Here is a 14,411-nt window from a genome sequence, read left to right as displayed (position 1 = left end):
CCTTCCGTATGCACGGGAGATTGCGGATGGAGACGAGGACGTACCGGCCTACAGCTGGGGTGAGGCGATACTTGCATCCACTTACCGTGGACTCTGCGACGGCTGCATGAAGACACATGGGAACGCTATCCTGGCAGGGTGCCCACTATTGCTACAACTTTGGTCGTTCGAGAGGCTAGCCGTTGGTCGGCCCATGGTCAGCCACGAGCCTTACCACGGGGCCATGTACGGCGACGAGGAGAACGACAGGCCCATTATGGGAACTCTCTGGATCTGGCGTCAGGTACGTTCGCAACAAATCTAATTTTGTTATTCATTGTTACATGATGCATTAGCGCACTTTTAATTCTACTTAATCGGACTGCAGAGGTCCTGGGCGCATGCGCAGGTTAGACGCGCATATCCTGAGTTTGTTTCTGAGCTCGACATGCTGACGCCCGAGGACGTTGTTTAGGAGCCTTACAGCCCAGAGGCTGTGGCTACCCGTGCACCAGCAGGCCTGTCTTCGCACTGCTCCGTGAATGCGAGCCTGTGGCTTACTACAGCCATCCTGGTTTATGACATCGCGGTTGAGGCATATTGCCCCTAGAGAGTCAGGAGACAGTTTGGGCAGCGCCAGGAGTTTCCGGTGCCCACCGCGTTAGAGCGTGTCAGTCACCAGGACCACAGGTAATTATGAATGAACTTGGCTCATACATTTGTGTCGAATCTAACGATTCTTCGTGGTCCACTTTTATAGGTTGTCAAGGAGTGGCTTGCCATGCTCTGATGATTGGGTCACCAAGATGCAGCCGTGGGTGGACCAATGGGAACAGGCAGACGAGCACTTGGTCCATCCAATAGGACCACACACAGACAGCTCCTTTAGGGCTTACCTCACCTGGTACTTACCCCGGACTCGGGCTCGTCTGGTTTATGTTGACACTCACCCGCAGCCACACCAGGCGAGGCCTCAGCATGGCTATGCCCGGCACCACGTGGAGGCACTAGCTGGTGCGGTGAGTCTCTTGATTATATTTGCATATATATTAATATTCATAAGATAATTCATGTGTTTCTAACTGTTCCTTTACTGAATGGATGCAGTTTCGCCTTTGCAACATGATGGAGACGGACTGCTCGACTTACCTGACGAGGGTACGTGCCGGTTCCCCAATGACCCAGTTTGAGCAGACAGAGGCATGGTCGAGGCAGCGTGACCAGTTGCGTCAGGTAGTGCACAACTTGGGAAGCCGTGTGCAGTACGAAGACAGCCACGGGTCGTCCTAGGCCTCGTCGTCGTTCCCGTGTCCATCCACCATGCACGGGCCGACGTCGCAGTTCTTCACAACTGCAGGTAATGTAGATATCTCTTTAAAATTAGATCAAGTGTTCCTACATATTTACTAATATCACAAACAGGATACGATCCAGCTACTGCGTTCGGCCATACTGGAATGTTTAGAGGGACAGCACTAGTTGGCGGACCATATCCAGGGATGGTACTGGGGCCACAGATACCAGCATACACAGGTTAGTTTATGTTTCGTATTTCGGTTTGTACATGTCATGACGAAAGACACGAGCGTACGCTAATATCCGAATTTTATGCGTAGGATTCTACCCCGATGCGGGCGCCGGACCTTCTTCCTCCTTTCGACCTGGTACATAACACTCTCTCAATGCACTCACTAATTTACCACGCAACATATGTTCGTTTATGTTTATATGTTACGCAGTGTTTGTTTCGAGTACGTTCGTTCCAGATAACGAGGGTTTCACCTTAGACGAACTCGACAGCCTGACTCTAGACTCACCTGGTGCGCACGGTGACCCCAATGTCTTGGGGTATTCACAGCTAGGAGGAGCACCACTTGGGATCTCTCAGCAGCAGACACCGCAGCCCCTTTTGCGTCCTGAGCGACAGGTGAGGTCTCCGGATCTTCACACCTACTCCGAGGGCCATGTCCGTGCCCAGCAGAGGGCTAAGAGGGTCCGACGCCCTAGGGGTGGTTAGATATATCCGATGTTTGTATCTCTGATGTTTATTTGTAATGAGATAGCTGTGGACCACTTATTTGTATCCGATGTTTATGATTGTGATAGTTTACTTGTCATTTGTTTCTATAGATACTATTGATGTGAACTTGTTATGTTTGTGGGTTCCATAATACTCGTGAAATAAGGGAAGTTCTTACGAATTTTTCCCATTATTTAATGAAGGACAAGTTAGGTGCGGTAGGAGTTAGCGGCCGAGATCCCGCCGACGATGATGACGACAACCGCATACAGTGTAAACTTCGTGACACGCTCGAATAGCTCAAAATAGGGACCATAGTGTATGTAGCTGCGAGTACAAGATCACAAGTTGCCACTGCTCAGCACGGCGATCACGGGTTTCCCACATGTCGCATTGTTTGCCCAGACATACGTGACAAAAGACGACAACCCAATACCAGTGCCCTTTCACCATTTCAAAAAGATGTGACAACACGGCAACCACACCAGCTCACCTTCAAAACAGTCTCTCTGGCGAGGACGACGGACCTGTCATTCTACAGCAAAGGTCTGTGGCGTGTAGTGGGGAAGGCGGCATCTAGGCGCGATCGACCGAGCGACAGCAATGCAGTGCTGTGAGTCTCCATGCACTTAGATGCTCTACATGCACAGAGATGCATCGAGTAGTCATTTCGAGAATCGAATCTAGCCTTTTCAGTGTTAGGTCAGCTAGCCTCTTCACTGTGTTGTCATGTAGGCTTTTTAGGTGCATTTACACTCCACACTCCGGGTATCAGACATTTGTGCGCCTATAAATACTCCGAAGTTTGTGAACTCCCAGCAGCACTCAAACACCAAAGCTCATTGTATACCCAATGTCTGGAGGTGGGTCTAGCGGGAAGAATTACTACAGTTTTGGGAAAGGAAAAGGGGGAAGAAAGGGAGACAACATAATATGGGAGGGACCTCTTGGACCTGATTCCATTCCGAAACCAGTGTTTGAGTTTCCGCCACAGCACAAGAGTGAATTTACCAATGAAACTCCTCTTCGACAATACGATAACCGTAGAGAACTATGGTCAAAATGCAGACATGGTGAGGACTGCTTAGTGCAGATGTGCACCGACGGGATGGATGACGGTCGTCATTTCTTTAAATGTCCACACGCATGGGTAATACTCGGTTGTTTCATTTCTTTATCTTCAATGAGACACCTTACATGAAATTTGTTTTGCAGTCTTCCGATGCTTCAGAAAACTGTGGTTTTACTAGGTGGGTCGATCCTGCACCAATTGATTCTGTTCAGGAGTTCACCGAGTACCTCCAGATAAAGATCTTTGATCTGGAATGCAAGGTGAACCATTATGAGGAAGTGAGCGAGGCTAACAAAGACGACGAAGATGATGATACCAGCAATGCTGCCGGTTCACAGGATGAACCATGCACTATTCCTTACTGCAACTGACCTTGTCACAAGAAGAAGGGTCCTGCGCCTCTGGCACCACCGCCTGCACCACTTGCAATGGGTGGATACTGCGGAGAAGGCTCAACGCAGTTTGCTACGTGGGGGTACGGCTACTAGGACTACCCTAGTGCTAGTGACATGCTGCATCGTTGTGTTTGTTGTGTTTTTTTTTTAAATTACCTAAGGCATGTTAGGTTAGTCCAGAATCTGTTTACCGTAGTTTGCAACGGGTTCTGCCATGCCACTGCATGTGTGATGTGTGTTTCATTACCGTTGTATTATGATGTAAACTTGATGGTTCACATTATGTAATGCATTTCTTAGTTCTTATTTCTTATCGTCATATTAATTAAATGTGTGCTTTTTAGTATTCTAGTGACATGAAAAGCTCCGAAAATATTAAGGATAAGTTCAAAGATTTCATAGATTCCCGGCTACAACTGCAAATTAATGGTAAAAGTTACAACACACAGAGTCAAGCTCTCAACTGAAAATATAAACAACTAGTTGCAGTGGCATGTGCACGTGACAAGGTAATTTCTTGTTGCATCTAAACCTACCATGCCTTATGGAATGTAAAATGCCGGGATTACATGGTACTACTCTACTGAGTGCACCAAGGATATTTGCCCTTCCTAATTGTTTCGGGCCCGGCTTCCTTCGCACGGCGTGCCCTCTCTCGCTTTCTCTCCCTGTCAGCTTCACGTTCCGCCGCCGCCTTACGATCCACCTCCTCCATCCTCTTGCGGATCTCTTCTTGCTCTTTCTTGCGCTTCTCTTCTTGCTGTTCCTCGTGCTTCATTCGGCGCCAACGTTCTGCAGCCCACCTTGCTTGTTGTTCCACAAAGTCCTTTGCCTGCTGCGACTACACGGTGTCGAACCACTGTATAAAATCACAAAGAAGCGGAGGAGACTTTGTCCAACAAAAGTTAGAATCATAACTCAATGTTAGGTCACAAAGAAAAATAGCGTCTGTTGTCCTGCTACCTTGGCCCGGTCTTTGCCGTATCGCTTAGGTGGATCATATTCGTAGTTCTCACACATAAAGAACCTCATGCCGTAGTCATCTCCTAAAACCTCAGATTGCATGAACTTGCATAACGAACCGTAGAAGCACATTGACACATCAATTCCTTCGGGTACGGTGGGTTCACACTTGCTCCACGGAATGTAGGTTGATCCTGACGAAGACATTGGCGCTATAGTGTGGTGCGCCAAATGACGAACAATGATTTCAATAATGCACATATCATATACCAAATCAATGCATAAAAATATAGAGACTGTCATAATTCTATTGTCTTATGCTGCCATATCAATAAGCTACTGTCATAAATCTATTCTAATTCATAATTAATTTAAAAACAAGTCTGTAATAGTACTGAAATTGTAATACTAAACGAGTGTTCTAAAGCATCAAATCTAATTCAGTTAATCCGCTAATTAAATTAAATTGTTATACAATATCAACGGATTCATACGGAAGTTACCGGTAGATCACAAGTGCGGAATTCGGCAGAGCTTCGCCGCTTTTCTTCTCCTCACCCCTCTCTTTTTTTCTGAATTTTTAGGCTCAAATGACAAGAGAATGGCAACCAGGGCTTATATAGGGTGGGAGAACCCTGTCGCCCCTAGGGTGGGCGACAGACCCTTGTTGCCCGTTGGGGGGGGGGGCGACAGGCCCCCTCCCCCGGGCCAGGGACCTCTTTGCAAATTCCAAAAAAAATTACATTAGGGTCCTGTCACCCGTTGCTTGGGCGACAGGACCCCTGTCGCCCCCCTATAGGGCGACGGGGGGGTATTTTTGAAAATTTTCAAAACGGACATATATTTTTGAAACTTTGATTTTTTTTAAATATAAAAAAGAAAAAGACGCCCCTACTAGTGGGCGCAGCTTGTTGAGTTCCCTATCTAGCTTGAACTCACTCTTTTTTTTTGAAGGAAAAACTGTGGAGGAGTTCTCCACAGCACTTCAATTTTCATTAATAAAAGGGGTTAGCATGGTTAGTACAGAGTTTGAAAGGATACTTACAGGGGGGAGGAATAAAATTGAGATACTTACGGGGGGAGGAATAAAATTGAGACACCTATACAAAGGTTAAATCAGAGAGAGGTGAGCCAGGTTCTAACTAAAGAGGCCCTATCATGCTTGAACCGGTGAAGTTGAAGCTGCACTTGGTCTTTGAACCTCACGGTCCAAAGGTGAAAGGTTGGATGAACTCCCTCGAAAATAACAGCATTTCTGAGCTTCCAAATTTCCCATGCTGCAATCAAAAAAAATTTCATAAAAAAGGATAGCATAAATGCATCCTTAGCCTGCGGAATTCTATCATGTATGTCCAATGTTAAGTCCCAATGGATTTGTAGCTTATGCCAGCATCTTGTAGCAAAAGGACAATCAAACAGGAGGTGATAAATGTCCTCCTCAAGACCTGAAGCACAGAGTACACAATTGACACCTGCTTGAATATTGAAGTTCCTTCTCCTGAGCATGACTCTCGTGTTTAGACGGTCATAACTGCTTGAACTCGCTCTTTATACTAATGAGGAGAAAGCTCACCTCCGCTCGTTACTAAATTGCACTGAACCGAGCATCTAGAGGTTAGTTTCTTGAAAAAAGCCATTGAATTTCTTTTGCATCACAAAAATAAAAATAGAAATTGGTGTAACTCAAAAGTACATATTACCAAGATTTGTTTTCTCTTTTCAGGGCTAAGATTGTGTTAAGCAGTTAGCTAACTTGTCTACATAATATCACAATCAAGAATACGATACACAAGATTTGGGAGTCAACATTAACATTCAATGTTTTCCGACCGGAAGATCGATGATTTGGTTATTCTAGCTCTATTATGCCTGGTAATCCTTGAAAATAGGTTTCGGACATCTCTGTCTTTCATGCAAAGCTCCTTTTCCCTATTCTTGTTTTATATAAAAAGAAAACTCACGGTCCAATGTTGTCAAATGTTTGAGAGTAGTTCCGGTATTCCCATTTTTGCGCGGATACGTGTACATAGTTTCAAAAGCAATTATGCTTATTTGGTGCTTTTCTCTCATAGTACCTGTGATGAGTTTAAGTACATGACTTTTGTCTTCACACCAATATAAAAGGATGATATCCTGAAATAGTCCCTTCATAAAATGACCCAGAAATGATGGGATAGGGATTTGGAAAAACAAGGTTGAAACAATATGCATCTCTCACACACACCGGCCTGCTAATATAATTCGATGTGAACTGGACCAGATAAAATGGGCCTTATGTGCTGTTAGTCCGTGGCAGAGCCCAAGACGCTTCTCTCTCCGCTTCGGCCCCTTCTTCGCCAGTTCGCCTCCTCGCTTCCGCGAGACCCCTCGCCTCTGCCTCATCCGTTGCAAACCTTTACGCCCGAACCCTAACCCTAGCTCGGTTTTCTCACCCCCCCGCAAACGCATCGAAAATCCTCGCTCCCCGACCGATGGGGAGGAGGAAGGAGCGCCGCCTGGCGGCCATGGCGGCGGCGGGCCGCAGGGTCAAGCTCGACCTCTTCCTCGATCCCTCCCCCGGTAAGCTCCGAGCCCCGCCCCGGTCTGTTTTCTTCGATCTGGTCGCGTTCGGCCGCGGGGCTGTGTCCCAGCTAGCATCGACATGGTTTGAGTGTTGAGATCGATCCCGGATCGCTCGACTTAATTGTCTAGCCTGTAAACCGTTTTATATTTTCTGCTTGATTAATACGAAAACTGGAGCTTATTGCGACCTGCTCGTAGTGTTTCACGATTAGGGTTTCTCTGGTCCTCCGAGTCCACCCGTCCTGCATGAGTGCATGCAGTGACCTTATCTCGAGCAAGATGGATTTAGACTAAGTTGTTTGATCTGCTCCGAGTTTCGGGCAACAAGATGATGATCTGTTCCCCCGTTTGGTTGGTCTTATCAATATAAGTTGGTTTCTATGAAAATCTGTGTCAATGTAAAACACACACATGCTCCCGCAAGGAACAACACAGGGCAATATGTCTGGCCATGTTTTCTGTCCGTAGAGTGTTCTAATGTTAGTATACATCACTTTGACATTCGTCAATCCAGTTGCAGTTTCAGTGGTATAGCAAGAAATACTATAGTCACAGTATCAAGTCCATTCTGCTGCTAATCTGTTACAAAGCATAATTGAAATGCCTACTATTTTATGAAGCGGTGTCAGGTGAATGGTCAAACCTACCAAATGTTCGAACTCAAAGAATGAAATCATTTCTAGTATTGAACTTTTCGACAGTTTTCAAGAAAATGTTAGGCGATAGCCTATTGACTAGCGCCTAGGAAGGTTAAACTAGGTTAAACGTAGATGTTAGGCCTCCGTTTAGCGTTTAATCTCGATTAAATGACATTTAATAATGTTTTTTTAACCTTGCTTTTCGACTTATCAACAGCTATAAATGCTAATATTCTTTTTCATCAGACTTAAGTAACAGAACTATAGCTGAATAGGTTCATTACCACAATGTACCAAAGCACATTGAGGTAATGCTACACTGTCCTTAGTTTGAAAGTTCCAATCTCGTTTTGAACTTTACGTTACTAGGGAACATAATCTTGGAACTAGGATGGTAGATCTGATCCAACATGCATGCTGAGGCATACCTTACCTTGCATGGATTTTGGGGGATTTTGGCTGGGAGGCGGGAGTGGTTGGCGTCAGCAAGGGTGATAAATAGCTTTGAGAGTGGGTGATCTCATGTTGCATGGTAGGTTATTGGTTAGTCGCCTCAATCAATGGAACAATAAAAATGGAAGCAACCTAATACCAAATGCCAGTTAGTAATAAAAAACTTATATCGGATTTTGCAGAAGGATGGATAATGTAACTATTTTTGGATATATTTCGTATTCATGTTACTGATTCAACACATTCTTGTAACAGTAGAGATACTGAATATCAGTGAGATATGATTATTAAGACATACCATCTGTCTCAGATCTGTTAGCATTTCAATAGGCTTTGATATGGTTCTATTTCTATACATAAGCTGACTCCTGATACTGTAACTTGCAGGGGAGGCATCACGGAAAGAGGGAATAGGAGGTGAAATCCGTGACCAACAGACTGTGGTTCGCACTTCACCATCTTCTTCAGGTGGGTTTCATCAATTTCCTTCCAAGGGATATGTAAAGAAGACATGCCTATGGATTATGGAACATAAATATGGTGGAAATTTGGATTTGTTGTACAAGCATGTATGTGCTCCGCATGTCTGGTTCTGAGATACATGTAGGGTTGCCGGCCTGCAAGGAACATTGAGTTAATTCTTCAGACTGAGCTGCCACTGTCAAAATTGAGTGAATGCCTACGGGCAATTTCCATTTGGCAGCATCTAAGCGTGGGGATTTCAGGATGTGATTGTTCCCTCGGTTCGTATGTCTCTTTCTTTGTATGTAGCTCCTAACCTGGTCTTCTTATTTATGGACACACATTAATAATTTTAACCATCTTTCTGATTTAATTTACACTATGTTGATATCACCAATTATGCTTCAGAAAAGAGTTGCAATGTATATTGGCATATAAATTCTTTTTCTTTTCTAATTTTTGCATCTATTTTATATTTTTTCAGATAAAAAGGAGAATCCTCTAGCGTTGCTTGGGCAATATAGTGATGATGAAGAAGAGGATGAGGAAGCAGCAGATCAACCCACTGGTGAAGCTAAGCAGAGTCCAGGGGATGCAAGTGCTCAGGTAATTTCACCTCACTGTGCCTGCCTGTAGGTAGTTCGATCAGGTTGAACTTTCTTGGGTTAAACATGTAAATCTAGTCTAGTTTTGTACTATAGGTCCCAAAATAGCTGAAGCCAGCAAAGAAGTCTTATAGACTGATGCCTCCAATAGATTTTTTTCTGATTCGCTGAGCTTATTTCTGTTAATAGGTAACTTTTGTTAATTTATATTATTATATTTTTCAGATAACAATTGTTTCTTCACGCAATGATTTTTCTTCATCTTCTTGGTCAACTGCATCTATCTTTTCAAATAGAGGACATTATTGCAGCTAGGGAGTATAAGCTCACTTTGCCATTTTTTTTGTCAGTCGTAATAATACATGTTTTCTTACATCAGGTAACTATTGAGCGTGCTGACACAGCTGGTGCTGCACAAACTGAACCTTTAGTTTCTGTTGGTGATCAACAAGAAGCACCTGAAACTGGTGATGTTAAGAACTACACTCAACGTGTTACTGAAGAAAACACTCTTGCTCCTGAGCCAACTCTGCAAGAAGAGAGCGCGATAGCAGCTGAATCTGTTCCTGATTCATCTGGCATGCAAATTGTTGGTGATATTGGTGGAAATTGGAAAGCAATAATGCATGAACAGAGTAATCAGTGTTATTACTGGAACACAGTTACTGGAGAAACTTCTTGGGAGATACCAAATGGATTAGCTTCAGGAGTTGCTTCTGATGGAGTTGCGTCTGCATCTGTTCCTACTCATATGGACTATTCAATCGAAGCTCAAGCACATGTCCTTTCCCAAAACACTCTGGAAGCATACCCAAGTGACATGTCTGTTGTTAACGGCACAGCAACTTATGCTAATTTTGGAATGACATGTGGAAGTGCACAGGTAACTCATGATGCTTATGCTTATGCACCTGCCGCGAGTCATGAGTCAATGGACATTGATCCCTTGTATCTTGCAAAATATGGTGAGGAATTGCTACAAAGATTGAACCTGCTATCAAGGTGCTTGTTATTATCCTTTGTTACTTTTCATGCATTCTTGTTCCTGTAGTGTAGAAAACTAATCAGTTATTATCATTGTAGGCTCCGTGGCTCGAATGAAGGTCTTGAATTGTTAAGAAGAGAAATTGAGTTACGAATATCAGACTGCAATGCACTCTCATCATATGGATATTCTTTGCTGCCATTGTGGTTGCATGCTGAGGTGCACCTTAAGCATCTAGACTCTTCTGTTTCCAAGTTGGAAATGAGCTATCGTGTGGATACAGAGCCTAAGGATTTGAAGACAGAGGTTGCTGAACAAAAGGCACCTAATGAAGCTGATATGATAGCACCCTCCAATGGTGAGGCTTTCAAATCTGAGCTTAGTGCTGGGATTACTATCAATGAAAATGTTACGATTGAAAAGCCAGCTTCAACATCATCTGCTCAGAGTTCACCAGATAAGGATGCTCCAGCAGTTACTTCAAAAGTTGAATCTGACAATGATGAAGATATGGATGTGGAAATGGAAGTTGATGAGGATAATGTTGAAGAGCAGGTGCATTGCAGTTCTGTACCTAACAAGGAGCATCCTCCATCAGAACAAGTGAGTTCAGCTGATTTGCCCTCATTAGAAGGTCCTGCTCCTCCTGAGGATAATGATGTCCCTCCACCTCCACCAGAGGAGGAATGGATTCCACCTCCACCACCTGATAATGAACCAGCTCCTCCAGTTCCCCTAGAAGAGCCCGCTGCATCATATATTCAAGCTGATACAATTTCTCAGCCATATATAGCTCAAGCAAATGTCGGCTATACCCTTTCAGGAATGGAGTACTATGCTACTGTTGGTACTGAAGGAACACATGCCAGTTACTATATGCAAGTGACTGAGCCCCATCTTCTTCAAGCACAGCAGAGTTCTTATTATGCACCAGTATCTGCAAGTGGCATATCTGTCCCTGTTGATGGCACATCTATTGCCCCAGAATCTTACTATACCTATCCTTCAGTCAGTATGGCTGCCAGCGGAATAGCAGCTGAACATTCTGGATACTTTGCTTCATCAACCTCTGGCATTTCTAGCAGTGCAACATATATCAAAACAAGCTCAGTTCCTCTTGTTTCTGCTAATATCAATTCCGATCCCAAAGGGCCTGATAAAGTTATATCTAAGGATGCAAGTATTGCACCTTTGACCCAAGCTGCAGTAGCAACATCAACTGCAGGAACATCATCCGAACTTGGAAGTTCTATACAGTCTTCTACCAGTACTACAAATCAGACTAAAGGTGATCCTTTTTTTTAATATCTTCATTGGGGCAATTACCCTGTTGGTCATGGTTACTCCATCACATTGTTGGACCTTTTGTGTTCTGTAGTTATTCGTAGCAAGAAGCGGGCTGTTGCTGTTACATCATCCCTGAGGTCTAATAAGAAGGTTTCGAGTCTGGTGGATAAGGTAGCTCTCTCTCACTCTATGACAAACCACTCAATGCTATTATCACATATGTGTGCAAATAACGGTGACTTGTGCCCCTAACTATGTTGGTACTGCAGCATGCACACACCACCCTTCCAAAAATTTGATGCATGAATTTACAACAAAAATTTGAAATTCTTGTCTATTCATGGAATCAGCAAGTACTAATTTCATATACTTGACCGATAGAGATATACTCAATTTTAACTATCCTTTTTCATCAACTAGCAGGGAGCTTCGTTTAAATTAGTTTTCTTGTGTGCAGTATATATCATGTCATGAAGAAACATTTGCTGGAAGTTGCATTTTGAACTTATGTTTCCTGGTTATTTTTTAGTTTTCATGGTTAAAATTTGATAGTATAAAGGCAGACCAGTGTGCTTCCATGGTAAGGTTTAAATTGAGGTGAGTAGTGATAACTGGTGTCCTGGCAATATGACTTTGCAAAAGCAGCTCATTTCATTCATTTTAACAGTGGAAAGCTGCAAAGGAGGAACTACGCGATGAAGAGGAGGAACCTGAAAGTGCTTTGGAGGCATTAGAAAGGAAGCGTCAAAAGGAAATAGAGGTACCTCTCTTTGAAGCAAGGGGGCACAAAAATTTCTCAAAGTTTTCTGAATTTAAGATATACTCCATTTGATCCAGGAATGGCGGAAACAACAGATAGCTAGTGGAGAAGCTCAGGAAAATGCCAATTTTGTTCCTGTTCGTGGTGATTGGTACTATTTCTGCACCTTTTGATAGTTCTATTTAGTACCTTGATACTATAAGTTTACAACTTCTCTGGCCTTTGTCATGGTCATGGTCATGGTCATGGTCATGGCCAATTTTATTTCATTTCACCATTTCATGGCCTCTGATGCCCTGTTTGCTTATAAGTAGACTCAATGTTTTACTTTCAGCCTGAAAGAACATTTTTAGAAACAGAGACAATCTTCCTGCATCTATAATAGTGTTAAAAGGAAATGTTCAAACTAACTGCAGTACATTTTTTTCGTCTTATACTAGTTTATTGGTCGCCCTACCTAGTGCCTAATAATTTCTCGAATACTGTTAATACATATATACATTATGTCAGTTTTCCTTTTTTCTTTGTAAGCATCAGAAATTGATACAACATCTTATTCTATATGTTCTCTGCATGGCCCCGATAGTAATTGGTTAGAGTGCATCCGAAGCACCTGTGAGAGATCATTTAGGTTGCTGACATAGCTGAATTGCAATTAGTTTGGTGCTTGGTTCTTGAAACTTGGTGGAATATGTATAACATTCATTTTCTTCATCTAGTACACCCCCAAGGACCTGTTACATTGTAGATATTCTCATTTGGAAGTTTGGTGATTTAGTTCAATTTGATCTATAACCCGAAACTCCCCAAAGAAATGTCCCATATGCAGTAAGTGTTCAATGCCATGATTAGTTTATATTCTTCTGGTTACATGCGAGAGGCCCTTTTCTAGCTACCATTCAAGAATAGGGTCTGATAACTGACCCGTTCTGAATCTGAACTTTAGTATTCTGAATCTGAACTTTATGAATAGCGACATGATTTCTTGCATTGATTAAACTGGGTGGCTGTTATTGTCTTGACTCAATTGAATTTCATTGCAGGCGTGACCGTGTGAAACGCAGAAGAGCTGAAGCAAAAAAGGAGCCAAAAGACGAGTCTGTTGCGGCATCGTTAAGTAGTGCTGAACAGCATAAAGGGTCGCCTGATCTTGCAGAGCTCTCCAAGGGGCTTCCTTCTGGTTGGCAGGTTAGTATTTTACACTGCTTTTTCTTTTGCTCGATATACCGAGACTGTCTTTGATGTTGTACGTACCATAAGTGGTAGCGTCCAGTGCAGCTTGCGATATTTGCATATCTATTGCATCCCATCCAAGTAAGCTATCAGCATCAGTCAATATCCTCTGCTCCAGCATGCTGTGAAACCTTACTCATATGCCATTTATGTTACAAAAAAGGTACTGATGTTCGTTATCTCCACCATGCAGGCCTACGTGGATGAATCTACTAAGCAGGTCTACTACGGGAACAGCCTCACATCGCAGACATGCTGGGAGCGACCAACGAAATGAAGATAGGACTGGTTTGTAGTCTCCAACCTGGGGCGAAGCTAGAGCTAGATTGAAAGGGGTGCACCGTTCATAGTTTTGCTGAATACTGATAGCCCTTTGATTGGTAAGGTGGAAATGTGATGAATGAACCTATATGGCTCCGCCCGTCTCCAACCTAGGTGCAGTGTCAATCAAATGAAGATAGGAGTAGCTTGATCATGCAGTGGCTGATGTACGATCGTCTGCTGAATTTTCGTTGTAGTTGTAGGTATCTCCTTGTTGAGTCCTTGAAAAAGAGAACAAAAATTGCAGAGAATGATCACGAAAGAAAAGTTTTTATTAGACCTTCCATGTAGCTTCAATGGGAGATAGCACCAAAGCTTGCCGGAGGATCATTTTGGACGAATCGTTTAGTACCGAGTTTGAACAATTCTGGACAGTGGGCAGAGTTGCAGACAATGCACGTGTAGTCGGAGTTTAGTTCAAATTCTCTGCACACTTCCAAGTTTTTTTTGTGAAAACAAACCCTATTAATATGATGGGAAAACGTACATTGACAAATACAAAAACGGTACCTACTAGATGCATACAGAGTGGACAGCTGTCCACCCAACTTCCATAGAAGATCCTAATAAATAGAAATTACAATCTGCTCCTTTGGATCCTCGTTCGCCGTGACTACCACAATCGCACAAAAGCTATGAAACGAGAGGATGGGAACTGTTTGGTCGCGTATGACCG

The 14,411-nt window shown here is 43.3% G+C and overlaps 1 protein-coding gene across 5 annotated transcripts; it reads left to right on the top strand.

Annotated features, from left to right (window-relative positions):
- The first annotated feature begins 6,731 nt into the window (after positions 1 to 6,731).
- On the top strand, positions 6,732 to 14,059 carry LOC120669524 (formin-binding protein 4-like). 5 transcript variants are annotated; one of them, XM_039949259.1, is made up of 10 exons: positions 6,735 to 6,988; positions 8,470 to 8,550; positions 9,029 to 9,150; positions 9,529 to 10,151; positions 10,233 to 11,422; positions 11,513 to 11,592; positions 12,089 to 12,181; positions 12,259 to 12,332; positions 13,225 to 13,369; positions 13,608 to 14,059. In XM_039949259.1, exons 1-10 carry the CDS (start codon positions 6,901 to 6,903, stop codon positions 13,689 to 13,691), a joined length of 2,580 nt encoding a protein of 859 aa, XP_039805193.1. In that variant the 5' UTR covers positions 6,735 to 6,900; the 3' UTR covers positions 13,692 to 14,059. The 5 variants fall into 5 exon arrangements, 4 of the variants coding, with proteins under 4 accessions (XP_039805193.1, XP_039805194.1, XP_039805196.1 ...); XM_039949260.1 differs by having other exon boundaries at positions 6,914 to 6,988; positions 8,470 to 8,825; XM_039949262.1 differs by having other exon boundaries at positions 6,914 to 6,988; positions 8,470 to 8,829.
- The last annotated feature ends 352 nt before the right edge of the window (positions 14,060 to 14,411 follow it).

Source organism: Panicum virgatum, chromosome 4N (assembly GCF_016808335.1).
Source record: "Panicum virgatum strain AP13 chromosome 4N, P.virgatum_v5, whole genome shotgun sequence".
Taxonomy (NCBI): Eukaryota; Viridiplantae; Streptophyta; class Magnoliopsida; order Poales; family Poaceae; genus Panicum; species Panicum virgatum.
Note: the sequence above shows the minus strand (reverse complement) of the source record. Positions and strands in the feature narration are given on the sequence as shown.

Excerpts from the sequence above, each read along its gene's own strand:
- LOC120669524 (XM_039949259.1), top strand. The coding sequence starts at position 6,901 with ATGGGGAGGAGGAAGGAGCGCCGCCTGGCGGCCATGGCGGCGGCGGGC. Across the intron at positions 10,152-10,232 it reads AGATTGAACCTGCTATCAAG|GCTCCGTGGCTCGAATGAAG; the intron begins GTGCTTGTTATT and ends TTATCATTGTAG. Across the intron at positions 11,593-12,088 it reads TTTCGAGTCTGGTGGATAAG|TGGAAAGCTGCAAAGGAGGA; the intron begins GTAGCTCTCTCT and ends TCATTTTAACAG.